This window comes from Dinoponera quadriceps, unplaced genomic scaffold (genome assembly GCF_001313825.1).
Source record: "Dinoponera quadriceps isolate SergipeBrazil2010 unplaced genomic scaffold, ASM131382v1 scaffold2420, whole genome shotgun sequence".
NCBI classification, from domain to species: Eukaryota; Metazoa; Arthropoda; class Insecta; order Hymenoptera; family Formicidae; genus Dinoponera; species Dinoponera quadriceps.
This window is the reverse complement of record NW_014556754.1, coordinates 144,817-169,465: the sequence shown is the minus strand read 5'-3', so window position 1 is coordinate 169,465 and position 24,649 is coordinate 144,817. Positions and strand designations below refer to the sequence as shown.

Sequence of the window (24,649 nt, the reverse complement as noted above, 5' to 3'; positions counted from 1 at the left end):
CCCCCCCCCCCCCCCCCCAACACTTCCCGTACTATGTAATCCAAGGAGAGAGAATGAAGGTGAGAGGGAGAGGAGGGGGATAGGGAGCTTCCTCACAGTGTGCATCTTTCTTTTTTCTTCTTCTCGTCCTTTTGTAATTACTCTTTTTCTTGAGAACTTTGGCTGGTCGAGAGTCCAGAAATTCCACACAACGGGATTTCTGCTGTCTCTCGTGGCTGAGGAGTAATAAAGGAAAGAGGAGGTTCTAGTGATTCGAGAATTCTTTGTCAACCCCGTTCCCTCTCCGTGTAAGCGTACATACATGCGACAAACGCTCGGATTAATACCGCGTCGGTTTAATTTCCTCATAGGCCCAATGCGTTGACCAATCTGCACAATGCGACTTGATAGAACAATTTCGTTTCGAGGCTAACAGGAAGACGCGCGCTCTCGATAAATTTCTCCGGCATCGATCACTTCCGATTACTAAATATTTGCAATAAGCAATGAACAGTTAGGCATTAGATTGCAAATAGTTAGAGCTATGAGAACGTACGATATATCGTTACAACATTAAAATGTAATACTATTACGTAACAATATAATACAACAATGCGCTGTGCACGAACTGAATACGTTATACGTAAACTAAATACATTTGTTAAATTGAGATTGTTATATTAATTCAATAATCGTTAACACTGTGTAAATGTCCAGGAACAAAATTCAGTCAGCGATTTTGCGTTAAAACGAAATTCTGTGTTGCTTTAACTTTGAGTACGTGTTCTTACATAATATTGTCGTTACTCCTCAACGCATTCATCCTGTGTTAAATTAATTGTGTCAAATTATGTTAAATTAGCAAACATTTGGGCGAACCATTTAAGGCATGTGAAATGTGTTAACTTTGGCACAAAATTGTTTACTGTGTGTACGAGCTGAGAATACCCGAGCCGGCGACAATACCGGACGGCGATTAATTGCATTCTTGAAGAGCCCAAGTTGTTGGAACAGTCGGTCGTATTGTCAACCGCGCCATCGTCAGCGGGTTTGAAAACGAATTCCACCGACACTTCCAGCCCCGGCCAGCCTCTGTCAGGCCGGCCTGGCTGTTTTGCTGCGGACGCATTCCGGTGTCGAAATATCCGGCCGATCCGACACCAGAGACGACGCGGCGATCATCGATAAAAATGGCTGTCTCGTTGCGGAACCGGCAAACAAAACGGCCGTATGTGCGAGCGAGCGAACGTCCGTCTGTATTTCCCCGTGGCAGCGATTCAGAGGGCGAGTCGCGCGCCGGACGTTCCTGCGGCCCAACGTTGAGCTGAGCTTTTCAAGACTGCGGGCAGCCCGGAATTCCCCGCGCGCGCACGGAAGATGGATAGACGGATAAGCAGGGGGTGAATACTTCGAGAGCGAGAATTCGAGCGAGTGCCCAAAATCGCATCACCACGGTGTTCAAATTCAAACTCAGCCAGCTCGAGTCTCCGACTGTCCGCGAGACGAGCGGTGTGGTAGGGCATCCTAGTTGCCTTGTTATAGTTCTTTCGGTTGTCACTTACAAATTGAACCAGGGGAAAGGGGAGGGTGTCGGAATATCATCTTAGACCGTGCAAAATTACAACGCGCATTCGTTACGATGTGTAGCTGCAACTGCATCGGTTAATATAAATATATGTTAAAAATTCACCAATATAATGTTAAATTAGCATATTCACCTTATCAACATATGTTTCTCACAAGGTGAGCGAGTTTGACACATAACACGTGTTAACCCCCCGTTATATCGCATATCTAATGTTTAAGTCGTATATCTAATAAATACGTCCAGACAACAACGTTGTTATTCGGCCGAATTCGTCCTTGTCAATATTTGTTTTTGTCTTCTTTATTCTTCACTGTTTTTATGTACTTCAGTGCCTGGTCTATTAGCCAAATACTAGCGAAAGAAAAATGATCTCAAGAAGTAGGTGAAGAAATGAGTGTATGTGTGAGGCACATTGCGACCATTCGTGGGTGAAAAATATTTCGATCAACGAAGGGTTAAAGTAACACAGAATTTCAGTGGATCGTTTCCAACACGAAGTTCTTTATTATATCGGAATCATTGTGTTTCACTGAGAGCGTTCCGCTGCACTTTTCTTGAGTCTGTGATAATTTTCATATTACGCCAATTAAATAAATGACAATTTTAATATTATATTATTAAATATAATATCATATTTTAATATTATATTTTAGACTTTCGCAGTTTGGGCAAATATTCAGTTTGGTTTTCGAGTCAGCATCGCGTCCTTCGTGGATTTACGCCCGAGGATTCGTAAATATTTCAGTTCATTTCTTCGGAGTGAGGAACGACCCGAAACTGCGAGCCCAATTTTGCGTTGGGCACCCTCGCGTGGCGAGTAATTACTCGCTAAATGTTGCGGATAAAGCCCAAGAATTGGTGTGAGAAGACGACCTCCCAAGAAGATCAAAGCATCGCTCCCTCCTCGCCCGCTTGATCCTATGCTCGTAGCCCATTAGATCGGCCTGTATGACGGTGTGATGTGATCCAATAAAACGCCATTCGGCCGAATAGCGGCAGCTCGGGTTGGATATTGCGAGCGAAGAATTCTGCTAGGAATTCGCGCCGTGCGTGTCATTCGGACTGTTATCTTTAATCGCGAAATTCGTAGTGCGGCGAGCCGTGGACGAGATTGAAGTTATCTCGCAGGAATCGCTCGATATCCGCGCCATCCGCCGTGTTCGAGCTGCGAATTGCGTCTTTTATTTGTCCAATAAAGCCTCCCCCGTGAGCGTCGCCGCGGACATTATTTCGAACTGCTCTCTCTCTCTCTCCCTCTCGCGCGCTTACACGCTAAAGCGAACGTGTAATCTGCCTATGATATACGGCACGGTATAATAAGGGGAAAATACACAACTGTGCCACACCCTGTATAACTATCATTAACGAACGATAGCAGGCACGTAGCCGTGCTAATTAAGCCCGATCCGGAACACGGCTCGGTTTCAGCGAAACGAGTCACCGTAAAATCGCGCGAGGACGGCCGCGCCGGCGCGACGATTTTCACGGTTTCCGCGCCGCGACGAGCGATTTCCGCGTCCGCGAGCTCTAATCAAACCCGACGCGACGGCAACGGCGGCAGAGAGAGAGAGAGGGGGTGGGGGGGGAAAGGGCGTTCGTTAAAATCTCGACGCGCGCTCGGGATCCGCGCCAATCCCGGACGAATCGCCAAGAGCTACCGTAATTTCGGTGTCGTCTCGCGGATTTCCCCGGGAGCCCACGGGAAATTACAAATTACGCGTTTTTCAATCAAAAAAACGGTGAGTCGCGTCCGCCGGGAAATGCTGGCGCGACGCGAAAATTTCGGATCAACGGCGCGTCCTCGATCGCGATCGGAAAATCCACCGGGAGAGATAGAGCGAGCGATAGAACGAGGAATAGAGAGAGAGAGAGAGAGGGGGGAAAGGAGAGAAAAAGAGAATGCAATTTAAAACGATTGCGTCGCGCGGAAAAATATTTGCCTGGTGCAAAACAATTCCCGTTGCGCGAGAAAATATTTACCTTGCATTAGAACGATTTCGCGGTGGACGAATGTTTTAGCGTTTTCGAGGGGGATCGAGTTGCGCGCAGCTTTTAAACGCGGAGGCAGGATATTTTACGCGTAATATAAATTTCGTTGCGCGTAACAGATACATGTCCCTAGGCACGCACGCACGCATGCACACGGTGCGCGAACACTTTTCGCAGGGCGTATTTATTACAAAAAAAAAAAAAGAGCGCGCGCGTTTGTGCTGTAAGCAAACACCACCCACTTACTACGACGTGGCGCGGATCCCGTTTTAATCCCGCAACGAATGCCGCTCCATTTTCCAAATTTCCCACCGAACAGCGCTAACTTTTCGTGCGTGAGCACGACGCGTCGTCGCACACGGCGGATGAAGTGAATTACGCGCGGCGTAGAAACCCGCAAGAAACCCGCCACCGACGCCTAATGCGGGACGAGCGGGGGAAAAGGAGGAACGCTCCGGAAAATTCGGTGTTGCTGAGCGCGTTTCCACAATTCGGGCCACCCCGTACATGTCTCTTCGAAGTCATTACCGACGTGTCAGTGTCAGACGAGACCGGCCCCTCCAACCCCCCGAGCGGAAAAAGCAGCGGGCGCCATGCGCGATATTTTTCTACTGTCACGAGCGACCGCTCGTCCCAAATCCTGGACAGGACCATAGGGTCCTGGCGAACAGTGCGCGGATTAGGGTGTGTTCCGACCGCGAGATTATGCGGGAGAATCCGAGGCTCCCGATCTGTCCGGAGCCTGAAAATGTCTCGTCCTGTTTTAATATATAAGCCTTGAACTTAATGAAATTACATCGACGAACGTTACGTCAGCGAAAACACGTGGAGGAAATTAAGTGCGAAGAAGATCGAACGATTCCAGGAGGAAATCCCGTTGGGCACCCCGGAAATACTTATCGGCGATGCGGATTCATCTCTGGTGGATTCCCGAATATTACGATCGGGATGAACGGAGAACTTGAAATTAAGGTTTCCATCGTGGTGACGTGATGACGTGGCGCTCGACGGATCTTCGTAAAGAAAGATCCGGAGCCACGAACAACAATCGACTGATCGTGGGGGATTAAGTGTCTCGGGGAAGAAGAGCCGAGAGCGTTTCAGGGAGACCCGAAGACGCAAAGCTGCGAGTACTCGGCAAATATTTGAGGTGGACGACTTAACGCTAAGTCGAAGGATCAACTGACACTCGAAGGAAACGAGTCAAGTACGCGAAGCCCGAAAAGCGTCCCTCTGAGAGAGTGTAGGAAATGCAAAAATCATAATGGATCCGGCAATCCATCGGGGCGAAAGCACGAGAGAGATACGCCTTTCCGGAAGCCTCGTTTTCCCCAACTTCGAGTGCGCCGGCACTAATGACTCGTGTTAATAAGCGGATTAACCTTGACAATCCGCTCGACTGGAAGCAAATTACTGTGATACGAAATTACTGGGATATCATCGCGAGCCAATCACGCCGTTCCCGCAGGCGCCGCGCGGCTGATGAAGGATACATAAGAATTAGGAATACAGAAATCTCCGAATTCCCGTCTTCGAAGAGGCTTCCCAGCATTGCGACAGCTCTCTAACATCGTCGTCCCGGTGTGTCAACAGCATTAATAATCCACGCTCGCGGTCGAATTAATTCGGATGACGGTCTCTCTCTCTCTCTCTCTCTCTCTCTCGCGCGCGCGCGTGCGGAACAAAGAATCGGAGATCAGCTTGCCCTGTGAACGCGGTCCACAGGCACGGAGTGAAAAAACAGAACCGGGCGGAAACCGACCCACCTCCGAGCACACGCAAGCAAGACACCTGGGTTCGCGCTCCTCGGCATTAACAACCCCGGCGGTCCGTGTTACGCCGTATCCTGGACGACGATCGGGTTCTCACTGGAGTAATCACGGGCGAAATGACTATCTTCACGAGGCGATCACGTCGTTGGCGCGGTGTTCGCGGCCGATACGCAGGCGCGCGTGCACGTGCACACCTGCACACGGCAGCGCGAGGAGGGCCCGAGCCTCCGGGAAGCCGTCATCGCGTGTCGCGCGAAGATCATCCGCGGTGATCAGCCGCCGCAATCGCGGAACTCGACGGCCTCGACGCGCGAACGATGCTGCGTTCGATCCGCTCGACGGCTGGTGGCGTACTGGCCCTTCGTAAACGCACGCCTCCACCGAACGCGACGGTGGGTGAGCGTCGCGACGGGCAGCGGAAGAGGGCGGAAGCGGCGCCGAGAGAGAGAGCGAGGGTGGGTGCGATGCCAAGAGGGTGAGCGTCTCGCTTGGCGACCGCATCATCATCGCGATTTTCGACGGCGATATTTTACGGACCTCGCGGAGGATGGGGAGAGGGGGGGGGGGGGAAAGGGNGGGGGGGGGGGAGAAAGGGGATGAAACGAACGGTCGGACGAGCGAGCGTTCGGGACGGGTTGAGCTTCGAAATTTCGAAGGGTTTTTCTGTGTTTTACGCAACTGCGAAAACACAGAGACACACGGGCTTTTTTTTTATACGCTCCGCGATGGAAGCGCGGGGATGAAACAAACGGCCGAAATTATTTCAGCGTAGGTGAAACGGTAAGATACACCGGCAACTGAAATTCAGGTGGAATACATTTAAAATGATAATTCAGAATCTGAGGCGGAGGTAGAGAGTGTTTAGAATCTCGAAACAAGAGAGAGAGAGAGAGAGAGAGAGAGAGGGGGAGGGAGAGAGCTGAAAGTTGAAAATCGCAAATTGAAGAGCAAGTTGGTCGGGAGATATCGAGCATTACGAATTCCCGAAAAGCCGTTTTTCCTGCGACTTTGCAAGATTACACGCAAGAGTGAAATTGTATCCATTCTTAATTCACCGCTTTTAACAGTTAACGAGGCCGCCCGAAGCCCCTGCAGGAATCTCTAGATTCAGGGATATAGGTGGGACGCAGCGCTCCGCAATTTTACAAAGTTATGAAAGAAAGTCGTATCGGAGTAATATCGCTTATCGCGCGGCGGAAGAAGGGAAAATTTCCGAGTAGGCAAAAAGCGACCCCGAAGCAAATTTAGCGATAGTACGGTAATAAAATAACGCGTTGAACGTAAGCGAAGACGTATGTACCCCGGGGAATCCCGGTCGCGCGTTTCCCCGTTTCCTTGTCTCGCGTCTCCTCGCGTTTGGCGAAGTCGGCGAGCGCCGTTATAGAGCGAGTTATTATCGACGTCGCGACGTTTATTATTATTAATGGCAGCGCGACAAAACTTTCCTCGCGAAATCTCGCGCATCCGTCATATCGATGCCTCATCCATATCTGGATTCCGATACGAATGTTCCGAGTCAATTTCGGGAAATCTCAGCTTACTTTTACTCTCGATCGCTGTCAGTTATTGATAACGATGCGCGCACCGGCGAAACTTTTTTCGCATCCGTCTATACGGTGTATCGGAACGATCCGATGTATTTCTTCTCTTTCTCTCTCTCTCTCTCTCTCTCTCTCTCTCTCTCTCTCTCTCTCTCTCGCTCTCTCTCTCTTTCCGTCGTTTTCTCTCCGGCCTTTTTCCTGCAAAGCACCTGCAAAAAAATATAAAGTGAAATTCTGCACAACTTTCTGCAAAACAGGAAATATATAAAATTCACCTACTTGCTTCTTCTCTCCGTTTGATTCGGACACAGTCCTGAAACGCTTGACTTTTATCATGAGAACATTGACATGACAATCACAACCAATTGCGTCTGTTCAATATTTGATCCGTTTCAAATTAACCGCACAAATTTTAGGCCACCATGTACGATGTATCGCGCTCGATACACTTTCACGGATTTCGGGATCACGAATTTCTAACGTGCGTTAAATAATTCCAGCGAATGGAAGTCATATCTATTTATCATACGATTAATTTAATTTACTGCCGGACTACATTGTTTGTTTAATTAATTGTCCGTTCGTGCTGGTATGCACGCAATGACAGATATCGCGATATATCGACAGCCATCGCGGGCTTTACACCGCTAATATACACGTAAAATGTGTTCGCAATAATTGCTGCCCTCCGGTAAATCCCCAAATTTCCCCTCGGCTCTCACCTTTCATTTTTTTCGGAGCGGCTTCCCGTATTCCTCATTATTTACGAGGCTTCTTTCCAAATTCCTAAACTCTGCCTACTGCAGTTCAACGAACTCAACTCCCCGAAGTTTTCGAAAAATTAACGCACAAGACGAGAACGATCGGACGCAGAGCCCGCATCACTACGGAGCCTGATTAACGCAAAGCACCGAAAGTTTATACAAATTTTTGATAAAAAGTCGCGGAAAGTCGTAGGAAAGGAAAAAAGAAAGGAAAAACCCCGAAAAGCGAAATTAGCGAGCGAGTCGTCGATAAATCCGAAGGAGGCGCGGAGCGTTTGGTGGACGTTATTAATTCCTAACGAGCAAGTAATCGGTCGAAACTTCTTTAAACTCGTTCCCGTGGAACCGGAAAGCTGCGGAATTAACTCCGGAAATTCCTCGCCGCTCTCCGCAGCGATGTATTAACAATTTAACGAGCCGACACCTGCGATGGCTATTATAGCGCAATTATATGGAACGCGCGCCCCGTGCCGCCAGCTTGGACTACGAAGGACACAGTATAATCCTACTCGGATCTAAGGATCCCGGAAACCAAGGATTTACATGTCATGAAGTTGAATTAAATGAAACTCATTTGTCTGACGACTACGTAGAGGCAGTATCGTTATAATAACGTATTTGCGCTGTGAAATACGTCATTTTTTATAATTATTCCCCCGAGATTTAAAGACCTGAGATATGAAAAACTTCTACATTATGAAGTTGAATACGCAAAGTTTTTCTTTTCACCTTATATAACAACGTTACTGCTGTAAGAAGATCATTTCTTCTTTTTTTTACGTCATTGAAGTGTCCGAAGGTCTTGAGGCTCTCCAATCGTTTCGCTTTTATTAAAGTTTTAAAAATACAAGAAGTCCTAAGAATCGAAAGTTTTCAAGAGATCCTCAGTTTCAATATACGAAAGATTCCAAGTTCGGGGAATTCTAAAAACTGAAGTACATATGCTTAAGCTTTTACCCTTCGGGGATTTCTGTGTATCTTGAGATCCTTTAATTTTAAACTTACAGCCCCGCGAATCGGCGGATCACAGGGAAATTCATACATTTTCGGCTACAAAGGTTTAAATTCTGAAATCTCACAAGGATATATCAAGCTTTCTTCGTATTGAGATGCTTGAAAAGAGGGAAACTTTTCGAGGACGAGGACACCGAAAGAGGGCTGAACGTTAGGGGGTTAGGCAAGGCGACAGTTCAGTCGCGGGGTTATAAAAAGTAGTAATTCGCATGGGGTTCATAAAAATGTTTATCACCGTCAATAAAAGGGCTCCCTGGGCGGTGGCAGCGGCTCGGTGTCTTTTCTTCGGTATGTCTTCCTCGCGGAGAAGCTAAAAAGCGGGAACAAAGGGGACCCTGATTTTAACGGGGAAGCAGTCGATAAAATCCGCCGGCCATTGTTGTAACTTTTGAAAAGGTCTCAACGTTATAAAACGATTCAATTAACGGTACAGCACTATTTAATCAACATATCCGGCTTAAGAATTATTAACCGAAATACACCAAAAAATTCATACATATATATAACGCAATACTTTCTGCGAAAACTCAAATGTAAATGGCGCGATAATGTTACTTTTATACTTACATCTATAATCACTTCTATGTTGTAAATTAAAATAAAATTATACTGATAAAGCGAATATCATATAATATGCAGTCAGTTACCATTAATAATATTAAATTTTAATTAATATCATTAAAATACTTAACAAAATGTGTACGATATAATATTGTTGGATTTTTGAAAGATAAAAGTGTCATGTACAAAATTTATTCAATTGAGAAAGTTTGTTTCAATTAAAGAAATTTTATCAAATCCAAAGAAATCTTTATCTCCGTGTATGCATATCTCAACAGAAGATCATAAACACCTTGAAAAACTACGAAAATTATTTTAGAATCTGGAATATGCAGAATTCGCCCGCCTCTTCCCCTCCGGCGATCACAGCACAAGAGGATCGGTGGAACCAAAGTCGAAGAAGCGCCGACAGCCTGGAGTATCGTCTTATTATTCCTGAAGCTTGACTTCCAGTAAGCTCTGCGGCAAGCTTCACGGCACGTCCTTGCCGCAAACAAGCCTCCTTGCTACCGAAGCGAAAGCTCGAAGATAGCCACGAGTATCGACCATTCGGAGTATCGACTCCCGACCACCTACGATAATCAACGAGCCGATATAACGTCGCTTGGTATATGCACCGGCTTCGTTGGCAAGACGCGCGACCATGAACGCTAGAACAAGGATCGACACTTGAAAATAGAACGATAATAAACTTCGGGATACGCCGCGCACTTTCCCCAAGTACGTAAGAATATCAGGGGTACTCGGGGGGGGTGCGATGTCGTCAGTTATGTAACGTATAAAATTCTATAAACTCAAAGTCTATGAACTTGAAATTTCAAGATTACGAAGTTTCATGCACGCGCGTGTGAGAGTGAGGGTGTGTGCAGAAATTCAAACGTCAATTCAGAATACTGAGATCGAGCGCGGTTCTAAAGACACGAAATTCCGACCTCAGCTCGGAGTTGTGCGAAAACACACACATACACACAGGCACACAGCCGCGGGAATCAAATGTCCCGGCTGATGGGGGCTTAAATCGCCGGGCGAAATTCCTCGATACACCTCGTTTCGAGTCTCCAGATGTTCCCTTGGATAATTCAAACGCAGGGCGATTATTCATCCCCCGCCGATGCCGCGCGATTTTTACGCGCGCGTCGAATCGACGTCGTCGTACCTGGAAGGGCCAATTTCGAAAATTACTCCCACCGAACGGCCGGGGTGGGAACCGTTCCCCTTTCCCTTGTCGCCCCTTTCACGTCGTTGCCGAATTACCGACCCTGCGTCCTGTGAGTGACGTTATCACGCTGCATTTCGTGCATTTGATGCATCCGGTGGCTTCATGCGGGGCCACGGGAATGTCTGGCCGAGACAGCCGAGTCAGTGCATTCGATATTCCATATTGCGTTTCTGCTTACCAACAGGTACGCCCCGTTGGCTCGCCATTCGTATTCATCCTCCGGCCGCGGAGGACGATGCAGGGCGATCGAGAAGTCACGCAACCCGCGAAATCCAGCTATAACGTATACACGTGTGTGAAATTCGCTCGCTTATAACGGCACTCGATGGATGAACAGGGAAGGGCTGTGAATCCGAGAGCTCTATTTACCGGGGAAGCTTGCAGATTCGGAATCAAAGACGCGCACACTTTTTCAGGAAATTTGACAAATAAATACGGGGAAGTGGAGATTGAAACGTATACGTCGGATATATCACAGTGCTTATTTTGGAAATATATAAAAAATATATTATTTTATATAACTACACGTCCCATCCTCCCCCGATGTTATGTTATACTATACTATATTATATTACTAATAACATGATATCATAATCGTTTTTCACGCCCCAATTAATTCTCAAAGAAGATAATACAATTGACGTAAATCGACGAGTGTCGCGAGTAATTTCGACATCGATGTATCTAACGGTGATAAAATCATTGATTTGTAGGCGTAGTTGCGACAGCATTTTCTATCCGCGGCGTGAAATACGTACACGCGTATAAAGTCTCGGGAATACGCGTCATCCGAGCAGAATGGAATGCGCGGCATTGGTAGACATTATAGGGATGCCAGCCCTGGCAGCATATAAACGAATTTTCGCATCACGTGCAATTCTACGGGTATATTCCTGCCATCTCCGAGCCTCGAGCTACTCCAAGCCCCTTTCCCCGCTTCTACTCTTCGTCTCGCCCTTTCCTTCTCGTTTCTTGCTCCACCACCTCGCGCGTTCCTCCCAGCTCCTCGCAAATTTCTCCCTATTCGTCTTCCTCGCCTTTTAATTACGCCGGGAAATTATTTAACAGAAAGGCAAAAACGCAAATGGAAATATTTCTCCTCGGTAAATGCAAAATCGTTATCGGCATAAATTATAAGGTTTCCGATTATTCTGCAAATACGTGTAATGTCTCGCGAAACGACATGATCCGACGCGGTACTCGCGGTACTGTCGGATATAAAACGAGGTAAAAAGGCGGCAAGGTGGGAACGCAAGAGAAAGAGTAGAGAGGGAGGAGACGAAGAATTCGCACAAGGAAGTAAGTATATTTTGATCTGACGTCTGCAGCTAATTTGATCTCGTATCTCTGAAGACGCTCTCTGAATAAAAGTTCCACAGTGTCCCGGTGCTTTGCACGCCTTGGATTTCGAATGGTGACAGCGATGCACCAGCACGCGCACACGCACACACACGCGCGCGTAACGTACACGTCTCCATTGCGTCCTCAATCAACGACCTTCATCTTTGATCTCTTACTGCAATACGTTTTATTCGCACTCGCTCTCTCGAGTAACCGTCAAACGGAGACACGTTTAAATTGATGTCTCGAGTATTGGCCTTCCCGACAACGCCGATATTATAATAGCAATATTACGATTCCCGTAGTTATAAACGCAATTTACAATAAATTTGTGCACATTTAAGAATCCACCTTCTCCAAACTTTCCCGACAAAAATATTCCGCTCCCGTCCAATTCTGAATCGGCGGATCATAACTTATTACGACAAAACCAAAGTTATCAAGTCGAAGGATCGCAAAGAACTCGCAGAGGTAAAAGTACCTAGCGGAAAAGGCTTAGGGGAGGGGCCACAGAGTGCAGGGGACGCATCAATTCACGATTGTGTGTGGGAATGCGCGGATGTATTTACACCTGGCAGTTCCTCCACCGATGTCCCGCGGAAGGGTGGGGGACGGTGGTGGTTTTGCGAGCGTACGAGCCGCGACAGTCTGTTCCCACTCAATTAGCCGAGTGTACCTGCGGGCTGCGTGTACCTGGTTTTACGGCTGATGCACCTGTAATGCCGTGTAATTAGCCCGGCCGAGACAGCGACGTGCTTTTTGCTGCTCGACGGAGGGACCTACTGACGCGATCCGAAGCTTTGAGAAGCTGAGAGCATCTCAGAGTATGGACGCGCTCTGAAAAGGGATGCCCCGGGAGTAGTCTCAAAGAATCAGAAATATCTCGCAGCACGACCTCGGAGAAACGCAGGCTGTTCGAGAACATTAACGACGTTTCAAGAAACTGCGACTAACAATTTGAGAAAGGGGGAGAAAGAAAAGAAGAAAAACCGAGGAATATTCAAACGCAGTTTCCGAAGACGTTCGAAATCACGATTGAAGGAGCTAAGGATACTTGAGAAAGACATACATTAAATAAACTGTTAATTGGGCCGACATACTGCTCCTTGAGAAATTCACAAGAACTCGAACACCACTCGAGAGAGATAGAGGGAGAGGGAGAATGTCCCGGAGAGTCTTTCGGACTCTTTGAAGCCGCGGCTCGCTATAAAAATGTTCGAGAGTCTCTGAGGATCTCCAGGGGCGAACTCTGCTTCACTAACAGTGAATCGCGAGAGAACCGTTCGAAGAAGAACACGTCGAAGAGCCCGACACGAACTCGGCCGGGATGATGGCCGGGGAAAGGATCGTAGCACGTGCCATTGAACAATCAAACAATACCGGGGATGGATGGGGTGTTAAGTGCCCATCGCGAGGGGTTGCGCGGAAAATCGGCACTGCTCGGCCCATTGTGGCCTTCTTGTAAACTTCGAGCGGGAGTGGTTGGTCGCGAGGGTGGTCGGTCGGAGAACGGGCGAGGGCGGGGAGGGGCGATTCAAGGGCTGTTTCTATCCCATCAATCATGGTATTTACGTGCGCAAGCTCGCCCGGGCACAATGCCGAAAGCTCGTCGAAAGGAAAGCCTCGAGTTTACTCAGAGAACCGAGCCTTCCCCCTCGACCTTCCTCTTCCGGCCGGCAACCACCCCCGGCCACCTGAACGGCTATTCTTCGGGTAATAATATCCGCGCGTGCGATGTTAATCGGACGGTGAGAGCGATGAAAGCTCCGTTTTGCCCACCTGGAATTATTTAATCGGCCTCCGGTGACCTCGCTATTCAATTTCGCTAAATTGTTCATGGGAATTTTCATCCTCCGGCGTCTTGGCGCGCAAATTCTTGCCGACACACCCGCGCCGCCGAGTTTGAGGGTGGGCCATTTTTGGAAGAGCCAAAATACATCCGCGTTGAATTTCATCCGATTTGACTTTTTGCACGAGGTACGTGAAATCAACGCGCGCGATCCCGTGATTAACGTTCTTATGACATTGTCCGAGACGCGGTTAGCACGTTAACGAGGGGTCAAAATCCTAGCGGTTCGACGATGTAATTGTTGGCATGCCAACGTCAATCGTTATGCCGATTGCGTGGTAACCGGATCGAATTAGGGCAAACCGGAATCGAACCAATCAAACCGAACGCCAAATTGGGAAAGGTACAGTCCGTCATAAATGTAATTCTCTTGGAGAAATACGGCGAAGCGGCGGAGTAAAAACGACAAAGCTCGTCCCGACGGACGCTTCTTGCGAATTTATTTCCCAGTATTAATTATTTATTAATACGTCGTCGAGTCAGACTCCACTCTTTATTTGCGGCGCGATCGATAGAGATTTTCAAGCACGCCTCGAGATACACCGCGCAACGGCATTAAGGGAAGGGATTAAAGGAATTGAGATGGGGATTAAAGGACGATAGGGAAAATTGACACGTTTCAAAAAGGATACCCGCAGCGCGCGTGAGCCGAATGACTTTTTCCTCCCGCCATTGTGTAATCGCCGTCCATAAATGCGGCAATGAGGGCGCGCATAAACGTTATGCGATGTGCATTAAAGCCGGAACGATGACGACAGTGACGTCGACAGCGTAATATTACGCGTTATGTTTAACATCTTCTCCCACGTCGCGCGTTACGCCCGCGCGATCGTGAAAACGCTCGTAAAGTCGCGATGTATTTTAGGTGCCCGTAAAAAAGGAAAGAAAAGGGGAGAGAGAGAGAGAGAGAGAGGGAAGAGGAAGAGGGAAGGAAAAATCGCGATCGCTCTATTTAACGTATTCTAAACTCGGGACGAAATCACTGGACGCGAAACGAGTTAGAGATAAATTCAGCCCGGTGAAAATTCAGCCGTCCGGCCATTCAGCGGCATCGATCCGCCGAAGAACACCATTCATTAAATCCCCATATAAGTAATTAACGGGCTCTCCGCGAAATTCGCTGTTTAATATTTATCCGGCCCGGCGGACGGATAATAAATTACGGTTCAATCATGTTTATTTTACCGCGGCGTACTATTAATTATTTCCCTACAATTAATTATCTTCAACATACCTCGACTATTAATTATCATTATACGCCGAGATGGCAGAAATAATATTGACCGATTTCAACTTCACCGTCTTGGCGCTATTGCCGTCAGGCACCGTCGAAAAAAGCATTACCTATGCTTGTCATAAAGAACAAATGGCCATAAAAGCTATGAGGAGAAAGAGGGAGAACGTGTACGGATGGACGGATGAATATTGATTCGGAAACGTAACTCTGGTGATGTAGAAATTCACTTCGTGTCCGTAATGAATATCGATCCATCTTTTTTTTCCATTTCAACGGAGGCGAAAGAAAGAACACTTTTGATTTTAATATTAATCGGCGCGATTTCGATCGGCAAGAGCCGCTAATGAACGAGCGACGTAGCCCCGGTGACTTCAAAGTCTTAATTTATGTTCCGTAACTAAGTTCAGGAAATCGAACGGCTGAATTAACAATCAGGACTACGTCCGATCGGAGTTTACTGATGAGTTTATCCGAGATTTTGTCCGATCTGCGAGTCTCGTGTAATCGTGTCGATTGGGCCGAGGTTGGTTCGCAAAAATGGACGATAGGGTTATTCAAATAAGGGGATCCGGGCTCGTTTAGTTCCGTTCGAAGTGGCTTCAACCGTCTCAGACAATGATATTTCATTGTTAGAACGCCATTACGGAGGTAGGTGCTAACCATCGGGATCCTAGAGGATCCTTCGGGTGCTCTCCATCCTGGAATCTCCATGGACGATCGATTCCCATCTCCGCCGAAACCATCTCCCTAGATACTCCGCCAAATTTTGGTCTTCGTATTTGCGGAAGAATTAAACAATCGCAATATCGGGAGCTTTCGTTTCGCTTGTGTGCTCGGAATTACAACACAGAGCGTGTTTTGCGAAAGCAACGATCGAAGAATACCGGGCATAATGGTATAACGTTCGCAAATATACACAGAGAGAAAGTTTCCTTTGGATTTAGTACGTATTTGTTTGACTTGGGTTTGTTTAATATAAACACACATAATTTCATATCAAACCCAAAGGAAGTTTCCTTTTCCTTTGTGTACGATCGTTTCTCGGATATCTTCTTCGTCAGTTTATATGAATTAATATAGAGAAAATATAGTATCAACAATGCGGAGGCTGGTTACATTCGACAATTGCGCACGTATCGACTAAATCTGTTAACAATCGTGCGAACTTCTCTTTTGTGCAGCGGCAAAGGGACCGAAAGGGTCGGAATCACTCGATGAATCATTACTTGGTCTATTAACTTCCCCGCCATTATAGGAGTTGAATACTGTATTCCAGATTCTGCGAGCGGTCTTCCAGAGTCCATATAGAGGATCGATTCCCTTCCGAGTGCTCCTGCAAGCCCTTGCGGGCATCTGGCGCATTTACGTCCCTTGCAAATTGTTATCCCAGCATCTACGCGAAGGAAATTCGAGGAATGAACCGGGCGGGGATCGGGCTCTCGTAATCTCGCGGTCATTACCTCGTCCGCTTACCTCCATTTCCGCTTTTCCTCGCGCGGCTCAATTACCGGCGCAACGCATGGCAGTATCGCGTTGCTGTAAATTTTGTTAAAGCGAGTTACGTAAACAAACGAGTGATACTCACCGGCAAGCGAACTTCTCTCTCTCTCTCTCTCTCTCCTTGTTACGCATGGACGTAGACGCATAAGCGCGCAGTTATAAGAATGTAACGTCGCAAGCTTTCGCAATTTCTGCCCGGCCGAAAATTGCGCGTGCGTTAAACCTACCAAACAGCGGTACTCGGAATTCGCGATGCTCCGAGGCGCTTAAAGTTCTTATCGTAAACTATCCCAGGCATTCGGCATTCTGGGATATTCAATGTGCCAAGCATGCAAAGTTGTATTTATGCGCGAGTTACGGGCACTCAAAGTTTCGAGTATTTAATAATTCAAGCATTCAAAGTTCCGAGTATCCGATATTTCGAAGTCCCGATCGTGAGCAATAAATTTAATATTTTAGGCATCCAGCAGTGTAATGGGCAACGCTAGTTCCTCAATTATTTAACATTTTAAAGATGCAACATTTTAAGACACTGCCGTTTCAATTGCTACGATTAATTATTTCGAGCACACTGTGAGAACTTCTGTCTGATCATCTGGTAAGCAATATTGTTAATACCACTACTAGTAGCTTTTTATATGATTAATTGGAAATTTTTTGCAGAGAGAGAAGACTCATCTTCCTGGATACGTTTAGTTTCTGTCGCAATAAAAACTCGTTGATGAAGGTTGAGTAACAAATGAGCATATTTTCGTCAAGAACACTTCAAGAGGGTGACCGAGGGCTTTTATCGCTCCAGGATGATTTTCCCCACATGTACATACCTTATTTCTTTTGTTTCGGCTGGACCCTCATCAAATTTCCTGTCGGTGAGAGGTCCCGGCTGTTTAGCGGCTACTCCACCCCTAAGGGTTTGTTTAGGTTACCGCGATCAAACCTCAACTTAATCCCCAAGTTGGATTTAAACTTTGGCCTGAAAATATAATCTTCAAAAAAAGAAAAAGATAAAAATAAAGAATCATATTTCAATGTTACGATTCGATGCGCGATGATAATGCGATTGCACTCGATAAGTAAAATTACAAATTAGTATGTCGTAACGTTTAATATAATTTTCTTGTTAGACACATTGTTAAGTCGGACAGTCTCACATTTAACGTCGAAAAGCGAAGTGAAAATGGGACGAAAGATAGGCGTCACATTTGCAAATACAAAATGTAATTTCAACGATAACTTCTACTGAGTTAACGAGCCAAACGAGCTTTTACGCCTGGAGTTAAATTGAGCCGGCTTGGGCCGGTTTGATTTCCAGAAAGTTTTTCGCTCAGGACGCCTGTCATGGCGGAAGTAAAGAAATAATGTGAAAACCGTCTGCGGTAGTCAAAGCTGGAGAACACAATGGAACACGAGGATTCGCCCGACCGCTTCGTCCGCCGGCCAGGTTTCTTTCTTATTTATACGCGAATCCCTTTGTTTTTCATATTACCACCTTCTCTGGCCGATTGAATAAATTTGCAGCGTCTCATTTTCCGCTCAATTTCTTGCTCGATAATAAAATACGCTTGGATTCTTAATACGTCTCTTTATCCTTCCGCGACACTGAGGATTATTCTAAGATAAATATATTTTAATTAAGAAATAAATATTGTTAATATTACAACACCGAAATATTGATGATTATTGTGAAAATCTTAATATCTATCGAGGTATAAAAGAAAAGTACAATTATCGAAAAATTATAATATGTAGTTTCACATTTTTTCACCCTCTCTACATCAAAATATTTTAATGACTGTGAATTTCCCATAGCATGAATTTTCCTTAATCTTTACGATCCGATCGATAATTCGTTCTAATTTAACAAAAAATGCAAAACGGACAATTTTCTGATTATTGCGATTCAACAGGTCTTAACACTTCTCCTCTCGGTTTACAATCGTACAACCCCACTGTTCGATTTTTAAAGTCCCGGAGAATAGACCGTGTGTGATCCTTTGTATCCCCGTTTGTTTGCCGAGAATCAATGCGGTTTGATATTCGCTGAATTAATTGAGTGGGACTTGTGCAAGGAAAAACAATTACTTCACGAAGAAAATGAAAACGATTAGCCAAATTATGCAGCTGTATTGATCTGTGAAGCGTTTGCTTTGTGACAAAATATCCTGAAAGAAATACACAACTGCGCCGGGCTTTATGGTAGGTCCTTTATTGGGCCAATATTCGTGGCCGCCGGCACCGAATTCATCGGATGGCTAGTTTTTGTTCCTTTTATTCCCAATAACTCGAACAGGGCGCAACACGGTTCGCGTAATAGGAAACGTGCAACGCACTTACATACCATAGTATTCCCGGCCAATTGCGCTTTTTCAGAACGGGCACGGTTTAAATAACCCTCCGCGAAAAAAAATAGGCGAATTAAAAGAGTTCATAGGAATCCAATCTGTGAAGTTGCGAAATAACGGCGAATTCTAAAAGCCCCGTTAAATTACAAATTCGTCGGCCTACAGTCGGCGTTCAATTTCTCTTCATTTCCGCCTGTTTATTTTAATTTTCGCAAGCAGCGGGCGATTGAAAAAAAACATTAATCCTCCGCGCAAAACTGAAAGGGTCTGTCGTGTTGGTTTAAACAATGAATAAAACCCGATATAATCGAGAATTGTCAATCTCGGAAATTGCGATACCGGGATTAATGTGACGTCGGAATATTTTCCCGTCACAAGAGCTCGATTATAAAATTACGAAGAGTGCCGATTACTATTTATAGATATTGTTACTTAAAAACGCATGACTATCGAGGAGAGATCCTCGCAGGACAATTAACTCAGCATTCCTGCTCGCGACATCCACCCTTGTCAATCCCAGCCCCGCAAATTCCCACTTCCCATTTTGCAACACAAATTTCACTTTAGTGACGAGAAGCGATATTTACCATTCGCTGTCTCCGCGGAGATCTCAGCGGGAGAGACTGGGGGGGAAACTAATAAATCTGTATCGGCCGAAGAGATCAACGATGCAATCTTCGCAGAATTTAATACGGTATGTACGCGCGCACACTCGAGTCGCTCGCCGGTCCGAATAATCCGCGGCTCGCTCGCGGGAGCATAATGCATGGATTTCGTGGTAAATATATTTACGGGGACAGAGTGAAAGAGAATACCGAGAAGAAGGATGGACAGAGGATGGGGCGGCATAAAGCGGGTGGACGGACGGCACCGCGCCCCTTTCGTGTTACGGGGCTGAGTATCCGTGGCTCCGGCTGATTTACATTTACGATCACTCATCTCTGCCTCGACCCGGGCTCGTACTACAGCTTATTAACTCATTCGTCTCGGTCATGAATAATTTACCACCTTGACACACCATTGGGTACCGCCCGGTGTTGTTCGCGCGGGATGGCCGCTTCTGTCCGGATAAGAGCTGGCCCCACTCTTCGAAAAAGAGAGTGGCTGTTTAGCTGAGTGTTCGGCTTACGACGCCGCTGGTCAACAAAGTTCTCCGGTGGTCTCGAGCGAGCGGAAGTCGAGGCCAAGTTAATAAGCGATTGTTATCATTGATACGCGATTTCCCGGATGTAGAACGCGATGCCGCAAATAAGATGCGTCTGCCTCGTGGAGGGCTTTAGAAGGAGATCGTTGATGAAATTTCAGGAAGTGCGTTAATTTGGTGAGACTTTTAAGAAAATACATCAAGATCTAATATATTATTCTGCAAAAGTTGTATTTAAAAGATCTCGAAAAAATCGGTAGATTATGTAAAAAATATAATCGATAGATTAGCTAGAATAGCAATCGATAATAGGTCGAAGTAAAGCTCTTATTTTATTTTAAAGATTGGCAGTGTGTATTGTAGACTTCGGTTATCATGCAGAGTGACATGACATGAAATTTATCAATAGCGCTTGATTAAACAGCAAAATTTTCCACAGGCTAAATTCCGTAAGACTGGTAATCTTTATTTTTATTTTGTCGGTGTTCAGAATGCAATTCCAAAAAAATATAAAAATACAAGAAATCAACTTTTCATCATTAGATAATAGCCGATCCTTCCCTTCCGATTGTAAATAAAAAATTGAAATGCTTACATTATCATCGTGTAATAAGAAAGATCGTACGTTATCGTTTCAAAAGCATTAAAATATATCAACTTGTGATAAAGGAGTTTGACGGATATTTTATAGTAATCTTTCAATTATATATAATGCTAAGTAATTATGTAAATATGAGAGATGGCATCTTGAACAAATCGATTTCCAACATCAATGAACGCAGAGGAAATTAAAAATTGGAATAAATGTACGAATAATGTAATATACAATAAATAGGAAAAATTAAATGACGATAATGCATGACTATTGTATGCATTAGATTTTATCTCTTTCATATTTATTACTCACTCATTTTGTATGCTTATTATAAAATTTTTTTATAATATGTTCGCTTTCTCTTATTGAATATTTAAAAATAATTATTGTCTCATACAATTATCCATATAATGAAATATAAAAAATAAAATTGAAAGTTTTAATCTATGTTCTAATCTATCGCCTGTTACATTGCTCCTTTCATTATTCTCTTTAAAATTTCGTCATTTTCTTAATACACATATTTAGCAATATATTAATTTAACATTAACAATATATCTAACTTAATATGCTTCGTATAACACATAGATTTTTTAATATAAATACATGAACGACTGTACCAGTTAATAATAATCGAATTTAATCGAAAATGAAATTAATTTTCTAATATAAATGCTGCGTATTAAATAATGAAAAGGTTATAGTCTAAGTCAACAGAAAGGAAAACATTAAACGCGAAAAAAGAAATTTTAATGCAATTAACGTATAATTTACATTAGAATTTTAATCAGGGGCGTAAAGGGTACTGGCGATTACACATGAGTGTGATATTACGTGGACATAGGGAAAATTAAATTGTCAACTATGCAATTTATTCTTGGACGGTATCTGTTTGATATTTGCACAATATATTAACAATTATTATTTTGTTAACTCGATAAAAAAATACACAAAATACTGATATATTATAATATTAGGACATTCTCTGGAGCCCTGCCCAGATCAAAGTCGTTTGCAACAAAAAATATATATTTATTTATTTATTTATATATTTTTATGTATAATAATCTGTGTGCACGAGAAACGTGGGTCAGTGCCGATAATTCTCTTCCTTTACTTCGCGAAACATGTATGTACATCGAGCATATCTTATTATTCCAATTTTTTTAAGTATAAATCAAATATCCTTGCATCATTCAAGAACAAGGCACTTTTTCCTCGTATTGTACGAGAGCGGAGAGGTTCAACTGTTTAATATTTACAAAGTGATGAAATTCCTAATTCTTTACATCTAAGGGAAATCCTTGAAATTTTTCTCAACCTTGCATGGAGATTTCGAAAGATTCCAAGAATTTTAGAAAATTCCAAGAATTTAGAAAAAAATGTCTAATTTTCGCGCATAACAATTGGAAATCGTGTATCAGAAGATACAAGGAACTTTACACTGCAATCACAGTTTACGCGGAAGAAGAATTACACGCGTACTGAACCTGCAAGAAATATAACTGCATTAAAAGGAATTAATAGGAACTTGTTTTGTATTAATCACCTCGCTATAATCGGACATACAACATCCAAAATTGTTTTCATTAAACATTGCGTACTCCTTTTCTCATGATAGAACAAAGGACATTTTGTGAGAATCACCTGTCGAGATCACCTGATCGAATTAATCAATATTTTAAATTAAAGTAAAACGATCATTTTTGTTTTTTTACTCGCTATCTTTTCACATTATTTTAACGGTTTTCATAGGAAAAAATAAAAGCGTCAAGTGCATAATATAACACCAGCGTCTCAGGAAAAGATAGGAAAGAATAGGAAGGAATACAAAAATGTTGAAATAAATCTATGATTTTAAAGATTAGAGAGTTGATTTTACAGAATGAATTTCCCGTCGATTCCTTTTAATTTAGTCATTTTTTTTTTGCAGGAGAAGTACCCCACATAATCTAGAAAAATGTACAATGATGTTGGCCGAGCAAACATTCTGTGCGCATATACGCCGCGGAAGAGATACTTATTTATGTCATACAATCGATCGTTCTGCAATAACATCCACAAGAATAACATTTAATAAAACGCTCATACGCGAAACACGCGTTTATCTCGCTCCTTGGGCTTGCACGCTTCTACTCATCATAACAAGATAGGTCACTTTTCAACATAAAAAAGTCTAACGCCACGCTTTACTAAAATACTCCGCTAAAGATACAGCTTCTTAAACGAGTGCGCGTACATCATTAATCCTCAACTACTATAACCCAACCCCGATAATGCAACTGTTATAGCAGGATCAATTCCAACTCCGAGAAAACAGTTACATTAAATTTTAATTGAAAGTAGACGGAAAAACAAAAAAAGAAATACATGTAGTGAAAATATTAATTATACAAAACAGGTACCGAATCCTTTTGAATTTCACAAACTGGCGATTTTACAGATTCTCACAAAAGTCAAATTTGACCCCACCATCTCGTAGTTGAGGATTAATTCTGACGCATACACGAAGTATTCGAGGTTTTGCACCGATGAGAAAATGGAACATACACACATACTTAAATTATCAAATTATTAAACTCCATTTTTTTTATAATTTTTATACGAGTAATCATGATTTAAAATAGCAGAAGAACTATCTAACATCATTTGATAAAATTTGGTTTCATAACACCGAACCCAAAGTATCGACGTACGTGTGCAAATGTGCTGTGGACGTTTCGGAGGCTTCTCAAGAAATTGAATGTACCAATTCGAGTACTGCGCGCACGTGCACGCATACACACACATATACATACACGTTCTAACAATTGGAAGTGTGCTATCACTACACTTCAAGCAGCAACTTTGAGAGAGAATGGAATGTGTTGCGTCTTTTTATGATACAAGGATAACATGAACATTATACTTTGTTAGCAATTATATTTACAAGACTTACAAATCACACCTAGTAAAAAATGACACAATCAAATCGTGTCTATTGCAATTCGTCCTCCTGTACTCTCCCCGTTAAATTGATACTATCGATTCGCGACCGCGCCCGTGTCGTCCATCTTCTATTGTCCTATAATCTCCAGGATCCGAGGATCCTGGAACTAGTTTCACAATTTTTGGTTCGGAGGACCTACGGATTTGTAAGAACCTGCGTTCCACAGATCCTCAGGTCTGGGGATGCGGGAAGTTAACAGCCTAAACGTGTGTCAAGAACCTTAGGTACCTGGACATGCAAAAATTTGAATCTTTCGTAATTATTATACAAAAATTCCTGTATTCTAAATTCAAGAATGCCATCACATTCTCAAATTTCCTCACTCAAGTGGTTTTCCCTCTTATCCTCTTATTCCCGAGAACTCGGAGATCCCGAAATGTTCATATCCGGAGATCGCTAAACGTAAGACAGAACCTCAAATCAGTCGCCACACGTTAAAAAATAAATCTCGTTCGATCTCGCCTGCTTAATAAATAACGAGCGGTTGTAGGTAATTCGCACTGTACTTTGCGTTAAAATGATGAGCTAATTTGCGTCGTGTCCCTGTATATTACCCACAGTCGTGAAACATATCGATCTGCGTTTCGAGCTCGAAGCACGATAGGTATGAAAGAATCCCTAAATATGGATTAGTCCTAGCATTCGGACTTGTCCTCCTCGACCAGTTGCTGGGTGTCCTTGCCCGAGTCGATGGGCGTCGGATCCAGCTCTCTCCTCTTTAGATGCAGCTGCGGGAGTTCTTTGTGCTGCACGCTGGAGGGCTTCATCTCCGCCGGCGCTTCGTACATGCTACTGGCGCCAGTACCGTTCGTGGCGCCGCTCTCCATATTCACCGCGTCGTACATTGGATTGCTGAAGTCTCGATTCTTATTGGTGACGTCATTGAGATTGTATTCCACATCGAGGGGCTCCTGTGAGCATAAAAGTGACGATTGTAGGACTTGCGGGGAAATCCGTTAACTTATCACATTGAAACCTTAGTTCGTTTAACGAAATTTGTTCGAAGTCTTCTAAAATACAGAGAAATTAATATATTTCCATCAAATTTGTGATGTGAACTCTTAATGAAATTCATAGAAAATAGCATCAAAAAATATCAGTACAAAGGACTCACCATCCTTTCGTGGGCGGCCGAACCGAACTCCACGTTGCTGCCTTGACGGAAGGAGACACTTTGCGCGCCGGTGAGACTGCCCAAGCCACCGGGCTTACTGCTATGAACAAT

The 24,649-nt window shown here is 44.2% G+C and overlaps 2 protein-coding genes across 3 annotated transcripts in view; both read right to left on the bottom strand.

Moving 5' to 3' along the window:
- Positions 1–5,658, bottom strand: part of LOC106748117 — a 93,548-nt gene extending 87,890 nt beyond the window's left edge. The window contains exon 1 of one of the 2 annotated variants that reach the window (XM_014626347.1): positions 5,323–5,658. The gene's annotated coding sequence lies outside the window, so the exon portion shown is untranslated. Of the gene's footprint in view, positions 1–3,547; positions 3,712–5,322 lie in introns of those variants that run through there. The other variant, XM_014626348.1, reaches the window with a different exon arrangement.
- A 15,804-nt stretch (positions 5,659–21,462) lies between these two features.
- LOC106748094 (low-density lipoprotein receptor-related protein 2) overlaps positions 21,463–24,649 on the bottom strand; it is a 40,672-nt gene continuing 37,485 nt past the window's right edge. Inside the window, exons 28-29 of the mRNA XM_014626297.1 lie at positions 24,539–24,638; positions 21,463–24,335 (exon numbers count right to left, since the gene is read on the bottom strand). Of these exons, the coding sequence (XP_014481783.1) occupies positions 24,060–24,335; positions 24,539–24,638 (376 nt within the window). The 3' untranslated portion in view covers positions 21,463–24,059. The remainder of the gene's footprint in view (positions 24,336–24,538; positions 24,639–24,649) is intronic.